General features: G+C 39.1%; 1 protein-coding gene across 1 annotated transcript in view; it reads right to left on the reverse strand.

The window, feature by feature from the left end:
* The window catches only part of MYO3B (myosin IIIB), a 307,358-nt gene that overhangs the window by 96,403 nt on the left and 196,734 nt on the right, over positions 1 to 14,221 (reverse strand). The window contains exons 28-30 of the mRNA XM_067549868.1: positions 8,528 to 8,639; positions 7,251 to 7,413; positions 6,388 to 6,468 (exon numbers count right to left, since the gene is read on the reverse strand). Coding sequence (XP_067405969.1) covers positions 6,388 to 6,468; positions 7,251 to 7,413; positions 8,528 to 8,639 — 356 coding nt within the window. The remainder of the gene's footprint in view (positions 1 to 6,387; positions 6,469 to 7,250; positions 7,414 to 8,527; positions 8,640 to 14,221) is intronic.

Here is a 14,221-nt window from a genome sequence, read left to right on the forward strand (position 1 = left end):
GGTGTACAATTCCTGATTCTCCTTTGACTCATGGGATAACCTCAGTAGTACTGCAGACAAGCATGTTTCCTAAAGGCTTCATTCAACATTCGCAGAAGTGCGTCACTTCAGCATTTGTGAAATGGATCTATGTTTCCAAAGCAACATACACATCGAGCATTCTACTGAGGGAGGCTGAGGGGTCGGGAAGCTGCTCCATCACAGCAATTTGCATTACTGGCTATGGCAGGTTTTGACACTAAGCACTTGGCTCAAAGAGTGTGAAATTAGTAGATTCATGTTGCTAGTGCCCCATGAACAATCATCACATCACTGAAGAAGAATGATTACCAGCTGCCACTTTATTTTCACCTTATGTATTCTCTACTACAAACTTCACAGCAACAGTCTATCCTTACATGACTAATGACAATAGGATTTGAGCTTGGAGCAAAATGGGATGTGAACTGCAAATTATCACTCATATTAGTAGTCATTCAATGTTAAATATTATATGTGCCACACTCTTCTGATACTGATGCTCATATAAAATGAGTTTTCCCTCAGGTTTAGCAGGTAGCAAGTTGCAATTATTTTTACCCTCAGGACTGTAAGACTTGATGCTTTGCAGTTAAAGACTTTTATTCACATGGAATTTACTGAGCCATATAGATTACACACAAAGTTGTTCAGTTTTGGTCAGTAAAAAGTTCAGGCATTTTTCTGCTGATTCGCATAGGTAATACCATGTTATAATGAGCTGTTGAGCACAATGTAGACAGCAATCATGACAACTATAGATCAATAGGCATAAAACATACAGACAGGAGGTGTGGAAACATTTTAAAGCATCAGGAGAGAATTCATCCTTCTCAAGGAGCATCTCTCTCTTCATTCCTAATCATAAAAGATCATGTGAAACAGCTACTTACATAGACAGAGGCTTTCAAATCCTAATCCCATTTAAAGTAATGAACAAGAATTACTGTGCCGTTGGTAATGCAAACTAAACACTTGTTGAAGAGAAGATACTACAATATCATGGTGATTTGTAGGCCCAATTTTTAAATTTGGGATCCCAAGTAAGATCTCCAACTCCCCCATTTGTCTTCTCAAATAAGCACGTCTGTGTTTAAATGCCAAAATTTGAGAGGTTTTGTACACCATAATCCTCCACTCTTAACTCTTGTTTTATTCCAGCCTAATCTCTTGTATGGTATACGGGTATGGAGAATCATGCCCCTCTCTAGGTACCTAGGGATGCCCCTTGCCTCCTGTGGATTTCAGGAGGTTTGCAGGTTTAGGTAACACAAACCCCAGTGGGCAAAACACTCCTGCTACCCCCAAATCCTTCAGCAGAAGGATGAATAGAAAACTGAGTTTCAACATATGGAATTTTTTTCCCCAGCATGTGTTCTTTCACAAAGGGGAGGACAGAGCTCTAAATGTACTAGTTAGTATTAAAACAATGAGAGTCCTGTGGCACCTTAAAGACTAACAAATTTATTTGGGCATAAGCTTTCGTGGGCAGAAACCTATTTCGTCAGATGTAGTATTAAAATCTTTCTTTCCAGGGTTGCAAACAGGGCTCATGATACTGTTGTGTATTACTGTTTGCACAAGTGTTTTAGATTACTGGGTGCTATGGCAAAACCTGGGGCATGAAAGACTGCGACAGTAATTCTGGTTTAGAAGTTCTGTTCAGAGGAGCACCCAAAGGTGCTGATGCTAATCTGAACCTCTTAGGTCTAGAAATCAGGCTGGACCAAGTAGCAATGGGCTCTCCAAGGATTTCTGTCCTTTCCTGGCTCCAACTGGGTCATGAAATACTACAAGAATAGCCTGTCCTGTGGCCTTTCAATGCTTTTCTGTTTCCAGTCAAAACCAGGCAGTACAAATCTAATGGAAACGTAGATGCACTAATAGGGCATGTCTATATTTGGAGCTGGGGTATGATTCCTGAACATTCCTACCCGTAACATTTACATTAAGTTAATATGTATATAAAATGTATATGTAGTTCTCCTTAGTCCCAAAATTTTGCTCTTAATGAGTCGTTAGTTAAGGCTGTGCAAATAGTTAGTGAGCAACATCACATGGGGAAAAGTTACAAGAAAGAAGCAGTTCATAAAGGGATTGTCTCATCTGTCTTTCCTCCTGAGGATCCATCTCTTTCTGTTACAAAACAGAACCTGAATCTTGAGTTCTCAGTAAAGAATTTCACAGTAAAATGTGGCATATGGTGAATGCATGAGTGTGTGTCAGAGGAGGGAATGGTTGCTCAGTGGATTAGTTACTTGCCTTTCACCTTTGGAAGCAGAGTGTAAACTCAGTCCTGACTAGAGTTGCACAGCATATTCCAGATGGCAAAAGAGGCCTTAATTAAAATAAGTTCAGTGATGTCACCTCAGATCTAAGTGAATCGCATGCACCACTCATTTGGCATTTTGGAGTGTCTGCTCACAAATGAAACAAACAGAGATTAAAATCCTCTCTCAAGTCGTTTGGAGAGAGCTGTCACTTGACATGGAAATCCATGCTATAGTGACTGGGATGGAATAAAAACGAACTATAAAAAAATTACTGTTATAATTGTACTTACCTGCTTTTAATTCTAATTCATAAAATGTGTTGATACAAATATACACTGAACCAGATCCAAAGCTGGTATAAATCAGCATAGCTCCACTGAAATCAAACAATGGTGATGCACTGATTTACACCAGCTGTGAATCTGGCTCAATGTAATGTTAAAATTATTGCAACAAAGGGATCTTTTTCCTTGTCCTAGGCTTTAATCAAAGCAATTCAAATCACAAGCACAAAGAAATAACAATACTTTGTTTTTATCTGAGCAACTCAGTTCTTTCGCAATATATTTGCCTTCTCTGTGAGGTAGAGAATTGTTATTATCCATGTTTTACCGATTGGGAAAATGAGACACAAAGAGGTGGGTAAGGCCTTGCCTACACTGAGGATTTTAGCCACCAGTGTAAATACACTGATGTAGCTACACTGTGTGAACCCCTAGTGTAAATGTACTGAACTACTTAAATTCATAAACATTTTACATTTTAGCAAGGGTTTTTTTCCACCCCCAAATAATGATTTATTTTTGGTGTAATGTTATACACATAGGAAATGTATCCTCCTGTATATTTGGAGTTTTTTAAATTTGTTTTTTCTTCCCACATTTCATCAATGGATAGTAAACTGCTTGGTCCCACTGAGATCTCCAGACCACCAGCTCATGTATTTGAAAGGCATCTGTTTATTTTTAAAATGCAAATGTAGCCTACCTCAAAGACTGACTTCAAGAACTGAACAATCTGAACAAGTCAAAAGGTTTCCAGTCAGAAGCTGTGATCCTCCTTTCTATCAGGCTATGATCACTTGCTGTCACAACCACTTAAACAATATCCTGGAATCTGAATGAAGTCCCCCCACAATTAAAATGAGCAAGATAATCCTGCAAGAATTATTCAGGCAAATCATTTTTCACAGTTTAAAGTAATGATAAGGTCATTTACAAAAGAAATCAGTGCCTTTGAAATGTTGACTTGTAGACAGAGGACTGCCTGGAGGAGGGCCATAGATAACAGTGAAGACTGGCCTCCTAACACCATCCTGGCAGTCTTTGGAACTGATTCCGATGAAGAGAAGGCCCAATAAGGTTAATACCCCTACTTTGATCTCTGTCAAAGCGTACCAGCAAGAATTAATTTACATTTCAGATGAAAAAGGTTGACAGCATGAAAAGGCATCTTGTTTCTGGTATGTGAATGTGCTGTAATAGATCGGGAATTCTGAAAGGAAGTTCTGAGGAAGCTAAAGGGATAAGCCGCACTGCTGCTTTTATTGGGAAGGAGATGAAAGGAAAACAAATTTCAATATGTGCTGTTCTGTAGAAACATGTAAGCCAAATGCTTCCAAAATTTCAAGGACTGCTTTTTTTTTTTCTTTTGGTATATATATTTTAATTTTATGGCCTTACAAATGCCTGGCCAGCAAATGCAAGTACTTTATCTCCATGATCTAAATTGCTCATTATTTAAAACAATGTTAAAATTACCACTTTTCTGTGTCTTGAAATGCTGTCCTTTATCTGTACTTAAATTGTAAACTCCTCAGTGTGGAGATTATGTCTATTTGTCTGTTCAGCACCACACACTTTTATGGTGGTATGTAAGTAACAACAGTAATAGATGGTGTATTTTAAAATCCAGATAATGGTCACCCTTTGCAATTATTTGCTCTGCTTTGAAATACAGAAAGATTATGTGCAGAGATAAACAAAAATGCTTAGAAAGAAATTTCAATTAGAGAGTCCTAGATATAGATTTTCTAAGGCAGAGAGTCAAACAAACTGAAGTTTGATTTTCTGAAATAAATGATTATGCACCACAACTTCTAAAGCTGTGCCAAAGATGAGAGTAGCTGTAAAGGTGTGTTGTGTCACTCTGAACTCTGTGGTCATAGTGCACATCCAGCCAGCCTCATGAACATAATGATTAATGGTTCTGTCTGGCTCTGATGTGCGTGCACAGTGTGTGCTATGGGGAGAGCAGTGCCAGGAGCCTTCCACACTGGTCTGGTCCACGTAAGAGCCAGGCTGTATAGCAGTCTCTACACTGAAGGGAGCACTGTCTACTCCACTGGTGCACACAGTGTCACAAAGGTGACAGAGAGGATCATGGTTCTGCTTCTGTTCCACCCTTATACTTCCTGAAGGGAGAGGTAGGGTGCATAAAACAAAGGATTTAGCAATGGGCATACATCTTCTGCATGCCCAGGACCTCTGGGTAGACTGGGTGGATGGAATACAGCCTAGCACCCACCCCGTTGGCTGGTGCTGTACCACACTCCCTTCCTGTGGACTGCGCATGCCTGAGACAATCTAGTTCCAAATGACTACTTTAAAAACTGATAATAGTGCAGACTGAAGAGCCACCTAGCCTCTCTTCCCCCCTGTTCTGCACAGGCTGTTGGGCTGGCTGGGAAATTGACGGCCAGGCATCCAAATGTAAATGTAATAATTCCATAAAGAGCTTTACCTTCAAGTGTCATAGATGTGCCTGGTGCTTTACAATACATATGAAGATGGATTCCCTGCCTAAAGAACTGGTACTCTGTTAAAATGGGAACAATGGAAGATAACAGCAAATGGGAGAGGATCAGGTGGAAAATATGATTATCCAGTCACTTGATGTTTTCTGTAACTTGGAAAAATCTTCCTATTCAATAGATCCCAATTTCATAGAACATACAGCATATGACCCTAGACTAGAGTGAGGCACATGCTATTTTATGAATATACAGAATAGTACGTATATACAGTCTTGCCCTAATGCTACTGTATTCCATCAGAGAAATGTACACTGCCTTTCTTATTCTACACTCAGAATTGTATTATTTTGCCTTCCTATTGAAAGTTGTAGTGATGCTAACTCTCAGGGAACAGGGGAAAGGAAGGAAGTTGTTAGATTTATAATGAAAATTGCTTGCCAATAATATTTTGGTTTTGTGTTCAGAGGTGAGAGAACAATCAGAAGAAAATCTTTTCTTTCAGTTTAACTATAGTCTAAGCAAAGCAGAACTCAGGAGGTAACAGAAGTCACATAATTATAGTATAGGCCATGTCTGGACTGAAATGTGGTGCACAGGTTTATCTGTAAGTACGTCTGCCGTGACTCTTTTTACATCTGCTACAGAGCTCTTTCACCCTTGTTTAGAGACAACAATGACATGCACAGGTGTGGTACATCATCCCTAGTTTGCTTCATGTTGGCTGCATTTGAAACTATAGCCTCCCTGCTATTGAGTTCAGTAGGATGGCTCTTATATTTTCAGTGCCATATGATCTCTTGCTCTCTACTAGAGACCTGCACAGCCCTGTGAACCTGTTCCTTCAATAATCTCTTTAAAGTTTATTTAAATTCCTATTGATATGACTACATAGAAGCCTGGCAAAGAATTGGCCCAAGCTGGGAAAATCAACAGCAATTAAGTCTAAAACCTGGCAATCTGGGCAATTAGGGCTAACTACGAAGACAGAGAGCTGGCATGTTGGCGCCTATCATCCACACTTAAAGCTAAATAATTCTAGTGCCTCATACCAGCTCTATACATGGTTAATACACATTGACTGAGCCCAGATGAATCCCAGAGAATTCATTCAATGACTTTTAATCAGCATGTTTTGCTTTCAGAAAGATACTCACCCATAAAAGCTCCAACATGCTAGTGTCCTGTCACTGGGGACATTTGATATTGAAGAACAAATGATCAGAATCAGTATTTTCTGATTGCTTTTATTTGGGCTGTTTACATTTCTCTCAACTATAAATATTGACATGAAATTATCCACAGCAAAATAGGTATAGTCTGCGGAAATAATGTTTTAATTACCTGCTTGAATATGTATAGCAGAATCAGTTCTTCTGTTCCTTATTTCCTTGTACTTCCTGCGAGCTTCATATCCTCTCCAAGCTAAAAATACAAAACCATGTGTTGAGAATTACATTCATTTAAGGAAGTGTTATAGAGTCAGAGATGTGCCTAATCTTTCATCCTCCCTGCCATAACCATCCCCTCCCACTACCTCTTCCTCACCCACCCACCAGTTAAACTCTGAGCTCATGACTGGAGTATAAGCATCTCCACAACTTCAAACACATCTCCAGTCTTCCAAATTTTAATTGTCAACATGCGCTCTTCAATGTCACAAAGTCAAGCACAGATTGAGGTGCAGAATCACAGGATGTCAAAATTCAATGCAAACAATTGCATCCAACAACTCCTCCCACCCCAAATAAATCAATGGAGTGAAGCATGCTAAACTACTACTATTCAACCTTTCCAGCAGACTCCAGTATTTATGTTATTTGGAAAACAGATGTATGTGCATTGCATCTCTTCCGTGTGCTACATATTAGTGGAGAGACCATGAACAACACTCTTCCTTGTGTACACATTAGTGCACACACATTGCATCTCTTCTGTGTGCTGCACGTTAGTGGAGAGACCATGAACTTCCTTTGTTTACAGTCATGGTTTATAATAGTAAAACGTTTAAAGAAAGATATTAGTAATTACTAAACTGTTAATTTAGAAATGAATCTGTAATATTGGTAACAGTCAGCTGGGGCAGGAGAGGGGAAGTACCACATGTTATTTTGATTTCACAGCAGATTATTATGAAAATGAATAGATCATTTGCATGCAATTTAAAATGCCAAGTTAGTGCATGAATAGAGAACATGAATGTTTACCTGACTGAATGGTGACAGCGCTATTTTCTCTTTTCTCTTTGATTTTCTTATATCTCCTAGCTCCAAGCCACCCCTTGGTATAGGCCTGCATTATCACCACCCTGCCTATAACCTCTCGCAGGAACAAATTTAACTGCTCTACATGGTAATACTTTAGAAATACCTGAAATGGAACAACAGGTTCAGCATTACATATAAGCAGTAGAATAAACTGTTTTATACTGCCTCTTCATTAGTATTATTTCAATCTAAATTACAGCATCATTGCTAGAAAAAGCTGCTATAAATTTTTATCATTGGAATTTCTGAAACCATGTGGTACAATATATGTTTTTAGTTTATTGGACTGATTACAACCCATTACAATGTAAATCACACACTTATCCCATTACCCAAAGTAAAATCGCCCATGACAGCTTGGTCAGAATGCTGCTTTTCTGTATCAGCAATTTTTAAATATAGCTTTTCATGCTAGAGCTCATTTGTGGTAACATTTTAAATAATGGTCTCTCTCATTAATGTAGAATTACACTAGAAATCCGGTGGGAGTCCTTAGAATAAACATTAGCACAAAGTGTTCCTCATGATTATGATAAGAAGGGGAAAAGATAGGTTTATAAATACAACATTGTATCATAGTTCAGGGCCAAATTCTAAGGGCCCTTATTGAGGAAATTCCTTTTAGCTTACTTCTAAGTAATGAGTAAGAAATTAAGCATTTGGCCCCATATTTTGCAAAAATCGGTCACACCATTTTAAACCATGAACAAAAGCTACTGTTAAAATAGCCCCAAGCATCTCAGCTGAAAGGCAGAACCAATACTGTCCGAAAGTGGTTCACAGAATGGTTTAGATAGCAAAGGCTAAATGGTTGCATTAAGCCACAACCTGCAGTAGGGAGAATTGCAGAATAGTAACACACCAGCAGGAGCAGCTGGAGGTACCATGCCTGCGGTGCATCCAGGGGTGGTGCAGCTACCTTGCCACCTTTGGAAGAGGGTTCTATGTGCATCTCTTCTGATGCAGGCCAACTCAGCTGCCTAGGGAGGAAAGGGGCACAGGTATTCCTACAATCTGGGAGAGTTAGCATCTGCAGTGACACTAGCCTGGAGCAGCCATCAGCATACAGGAGTTGGGGACATTCCTTGCACCCTCTCCCTTCTCCTTCACATCCACACAGGGCTGGAGAGAATGAGCCACAGCTTTATTAAACCACTCATTAGACACTCCTCACTGCAGAGAGGACACCCCTGGAGAAAACCAGAAATGTGCCCTACCTTTGTTTTCCCAAGAACCCAATTGTCTAGTTTCGATTTCTCCAAAATAGCAATACAGCTTTCTCTGCTACCAAAAGGGGTCTGATGTGCCTTGAAAGCAAGGTAATAATACCTACAAAAACAAAGGACAAAGAAAGAGCAAATTAATTGCTACATAAACACACTTTGATTGCAACAGGGAATTATTATTCTTGCCCAAACAAGGGTTTAAAGAAGTACTCTAAATATTGTGGCCCAGATCCTCAGCCCTAATAAGTCCCCTTTCCACTAATTAGTTGGACAAAGGGGTTTAAAGTTGTCCTAAGTGGGCAGCTGAGGATATACCCAACATAGGGAAGGGAATCTTGGAACCAACACAGCCGACACCTAATCCATCCCTGGGAGCATAAAGAAGGGGGTGTGGCTGGGGTGTGCTGCACTCTAGCAATCCCTGCCAGTGCAATGGCTCATAAAGGGCTTTTACAAAGCAGTGCCATTTAGAACAGCTTAGAGGCTGCGCTAAGTTTTGCTGGGGAATGGAGTAATGCCAGTGAAAGGTTGGGGAGGTGATAAAAAGCATAACTATGGAAAGGAACAAGAAAATTCAAAACTACATCTTCCCAGGGATCTACAAATGTGCCCTCGAGTTTAGATGTAGCTCTAAATGTCCTGGAAGGGGAGAGAAAGAGAGCACTCCTCTTTCCCTATGTGACACCTTTGCATTTGCACTCAGTAGAAGTGCTCAAGTCTCAAAGACAGCTTAATTGGAAGATGGTTGCTTGCAGAGTATTTTCCTTGAAGGCCCTTTTTCTTTGGCACTTGTTTCAGTGCTTGGATTTGTTAGCCTTCTGGCCACCGTGCAAAGACTTTTTCTTAGCCCTGCTCTACATTTAAGTGGAAATTCGGCAGCAGTCGATGGCAGTTACACAAGCTACGCAGAGTAGCTTACGTAACTCCTGTCGACTGTTGCGCTTCCCTTCAGTGCGCTGTCTTCACTGCACTGCGCCACCTGAGGGGATGGATTTACTGCGTCGACTTCCTGATTGATTGAGTGGGTCTACACTGACCGCTTAATCAATCCAGAAAGATCGATCTGACGGTGGCTGCTTTGGGTATAGACATACCCTTAGATATTTGGGAAAAGTGTGGGGAGACTAACATAATGATATAAACGAGATGCCTTGCTGCTGCTGGTGATGATAACTGGCTAATAATTATTATTTAGGATTGTGTGAGGACTCACATATATATAATGACTTCTATTGATATTGTGCATTTTTATTCATTATAAAAGCTTGGAGTGCTATGGTCTAGAACTTGTTGCAAAGAGTTCAAATAAACACACATTATACACCAGTCTTTAAGAGGATTAGAAAATTAGTCTTATTGTTATGCTCATCATACGCTCCTATGCTACACGTACCTTTGATTTTTTGTATCTATATGAAATCTATGTCTAGAAGCAATACAGTCTTTTTAAAAAGACTAAGAGCCACATTGTCTGTTGGCATAAATTGATGCAGCTCCACCAGAGTCTGCTGGAGCTGTGCTAGTTTACACCAGCAGTGAATTTGACTTTACGACGTTTTAGATATTAGTACTTCTTAACTGTCAATTCAGCTAACACTTTTTTGAATAGGGAGGAAACAAACTGAAAAAATCAGACTTTACCATCACCCATTATGAGACCTTATTCAGATTCATACTTAGATCTGGTCCCACAGGAAGTGGCTATGGCTTCTGGAAAGAAGAGGCATAGGAGAAAGGTGCTAATTTGGAACTAGTGTCACACTAACAAAAAGAGGTGACATTCTGGCTCCACTGAACTCAATGGGAGTTTTGCTCTTAATCTCAGTAGGGCCAGGATTTCATCCAATGACCACTCTGTGCCTTTAAATCTCTGCAGTAAAAGTCTGTGTACACTCAGCAGTAATGGCCCCAATCTGGTTCATCATGCATATTTATATGTAAATTAAAACCCTCCAATTTCCTTTTAACAGTCTGGTGCTGCCAGCTAGTCAATGAGCTCATTCCACCCATCTCTAGCAGGAACAATGTCAAATACCAGCACCAGCAAGGGAGAAATACAGTGAAGCCATCTTACTCATTTTCTAATGAGACAGAAGAGACAGAAAGGGTTATTTCATCCCCCGTGTCGATGAGCGTGTTTGCTATTGGTATTTGACCATTTTTCTCAGAAAAGCATCAGCAGCCATATTGCTCATTTGGGAAGCCAGAGCCCACACTGGGGCCCCAAGCTTGGATTCATGATAAGGTCCCCCTCCATAAATGGAGCATTGGGTTGTGAGGTGTCTCCTAGTTATCAATAAATCTAATGAGACCACATATTCGAAGCCACTGGAGATAAAGGCCAGCACTAGCAGGCTTGGTAGTACAGTATTTACTACTTACTGTCTGTATTAGTGACACTGACTGATTACTGAGGCTGAGCGTCTGCCACTGTGTGCAAAGAATAAAGATTATTTTACAATAAACATGACTCTCATATCAATCTTCACTTACAGAAAATGGGAATCTCAGGTATTCTAAGAGACCACCTGTTCTGCCTGCATCCGACAAAGGGGTATGTTCATGCAAAATTAAAGCCAGTTGGCCCTGTCTCTCTCATTGCTAGGGATTTTATTGGTGATAGAGGTGGTAGTTGGAGGGGGATAGTAACTTGTAAACAGAGTTGGTTGAATTACTCAACATATTAATTTAACCCTTTTCTCTATCACAAAATGTTTGTGAACGTATTTCTAGTTTTATAGATGTACTGGCTAATTGTAATCATTCACTCACTTTTGAGAAACAATTTTAAATCCAGCTATTTTTGTTCTGTGGTTAGCTGCCCACGTCATGTGATGTTTTCTCTACTCTCTGATTGGAATAAGAATAAATTGGAAGGATTCCCATTGACTTCAGTGGGCTTTGAACCTGGCTCATAGGGAAAAATAAATTATTTTGTTTTGCCCAGATGCTTTTGTTCACATGCAAGATTTTCATACAAAGAACAGCCCCCAACAATTACATGAACAAACTCTAGTGCAAATAGCTACTGAAAAAGGAATACGAACATGTTCAAATTGAACAGCCATTCAGATTATGAATGAACAAATGTTCATAGACACTGTTTTTGCACTGTTTTATTCAAATAGCTCTAGTTATAAAGTACTGTATTAAATAAATAACTGACTTTATGCACTTCCATTAGTTTAAAAATTAAGATTATTTTACAAAATGCACTTCTTTAAACTGTGAGGACTCCAGAATTGTCATCTCTATCACACGTAAATACTTGGCTGTTAAATTACACCTGTGTAGGAACTCAGTTCTTTAGACTATGATTGAGGGAGGGGTGACAGGCCTAGCAAACTGTTCCCCTGATATAAAAAGGGGAGTAGCCAACAGATGCCCCCTAAAATCCAAGGAAGGGGAAATGACCAGCAACAGCCTCAATGACATGCAGTCATTTAAGGACAGGGCACAGACTAACTCATACTAAAGAAAACACAGAGAAGTTATTATGGAGAATAGAAAATAGAGGCAACACTTTTTAACAGGAGAATATGATTTTCAAATATTAGCTTCAGTTAATCTCTAAAGGGTAGCACCAATTGTCACAAGAAAGAAAAAAGAACCACTGAAGTAGTCAGTAATGATCAAAGGGTAACAAAATGATGATTAAAGCATTGAAGTCAGTACTGGACCAGACACACTGAGGAGCTAAGTTGATTTATACTGGTTGAAGACATGGTGCACGCTGTGTAATGAATGGAGGCAGATTATGTATTATTAAAGTACTTTTTTAACGGTGTGAATTTCTCCATACCAACCATATCTCAGAATTCATTGAGACAAGTATTTATGAAGGAAACTTAAGTGTGCTATCATTTAGCAGCTATGGGAAGTACTGCTGCATTCATGAGAAAATAGAGGATGGATCGGGTTTATTACTAAGGGAAATGTTGTTTGTAGTGTTGTTGTAGCAATGTTGGTCCCAGGATATTAGAGAGACAAAGTGGATTAGGTAATACCTTTCTGCTGGAGAAAGAGACATGCTTTCAAGCTACCCAGAACTCTCCTTAGGCCTCAACTCCTGAATGTAGTCAATCTCCAGAAGGATGCTAGGCTTTTGAACTTTATCGGTGAAACTCAATTAAAACATCCAAAACATTTCCCAAAAGGTATGTGCTAGTTCACAGTCTCAGTCTCACAAAATCTATTCAAAGGAAACCAGAGCAAATTTGCACCAATAGCATGGGTCAGATTCAATACGACTCACGGTACACAATTTATGTGGAGTTAAATAAGTTCTGTCATAAACAATACTGGTTGTTCATTTGGTGTATGCATACTGATTACTTAAGTTTGTTTCATACTTCTTTAGAATGGTCATTTACAAGAATATCAATATCAGTTTCCCAGTGGTCCGTGTATCTATTTGTGTGTGGGGTGGGTTTGGACATATAAAATAGTTTTCAGATAGTCTGGCTTTTTTATAATTAATATAAAACATTCTTTCAACAGCTAATAATTTTCTGAGCATTAGTAGGCATCCTAGTAATTTAGAAGCTATGTCAGGTTCACACAGTGAAAAATTCTTGGTTATACAGCAAAACCAACGAGAGTCCTGTAGCACTTTAAAGACTACCAAATTTAATTTCTGCAGGCATAAGCTTCCGTGTCCTGTAACCCACTTCATCAGATGTAAGGAATAGAAATCAGATTGGGGGTATATATATATATATATAATATATACACATCTGAGGTTAAGGAACAACAATGGGGAAGTTAGGTAGAAGCAAAGTCCATTCAGTTAGAGTAGTTGAGGCCTATTCACAACCATTGATTAGGAGGTGAGAATGTGTGAACAGTGACAATTACTTCTTGTAATGAGATAACCATTCCAAGTCCCTATTTAGACCCAGTTTGATTGTGTCAAGTTTGCAGATGAGTTCCAATTCTGCAGTTTCTCTTTGAAGTCTATTTTTGAAGTTTTTTTGTAGAAGGTTTTCAAGGTATTTAGCTTACAGACTTGACCATACAGTTTAGTTATACTCTTATTACCATTCATATTTAGTTTCCTGTACAACTTTATATCTCAAACTGTCCATGGTTTACTTTTTGCTGCTATCCTGATGAAACAGTATGTATCTGAACTGTAAGTAAAAGCAATGCCACTTTTCGATACCAAATGCTTCTCCTGAGTGCTATGCTGACTATCTGCTATTTTTAAAAGATGTTTTGTGTTGAAAAAAACAACTATGCACTTTTTCAACTCAGAGCTGCTGGGAATTTAATTTTGTCTAATTTTGTCTATCCGTAGTCAGTCAGTCTTCTGGTAGCTCACAAAAGCTTTGTTTAACTTAACCTGTGCTTTTCTAAACTTATCAATTGTTCTTACAAAGTTCAGCCACTGGATGGAGGACTCCACTAACTGGTTAAATATGTTTCCTTTAGTGTCAAGTTTCCTGTTGGCAGTTACAACACTAAAACTTTTTGTTCCTTCTCAGTTATGGTGTCAAATGTAAAAACAGAAGTGTTGCCATTATATCATAGACAACAGCTGAAAGACTGGGAAGTCCTCTTTCTCATTTCTAAAAGCTTTTGTGTAAGAATTATGTTAATTTTTCTCCCAGAAATGGTCCTCGAGTTTGAATAGCCCAAAGTTTGAAGGTGCTTGGATTTGGGTTCCAAAATTCAAATCCAGGT

Source organism: Emydura macquarii, unplaced genomic scaffold, assembly GCF_026122565.2.
Source record: "Emydura macquarii macquarii isolate MOO-44397 ecotype Brisbane River unplaced genomic scaffold, CSIRO-AGI_Emac_v2 contig_1253, whole genome shotgun sequence".
NCBI classification, from domain to species: domain Eukaryota; kingdom Metazoa; phylum Chordata; order Testudines; family Chelidae; genus Emydura; species Emydura macquarii.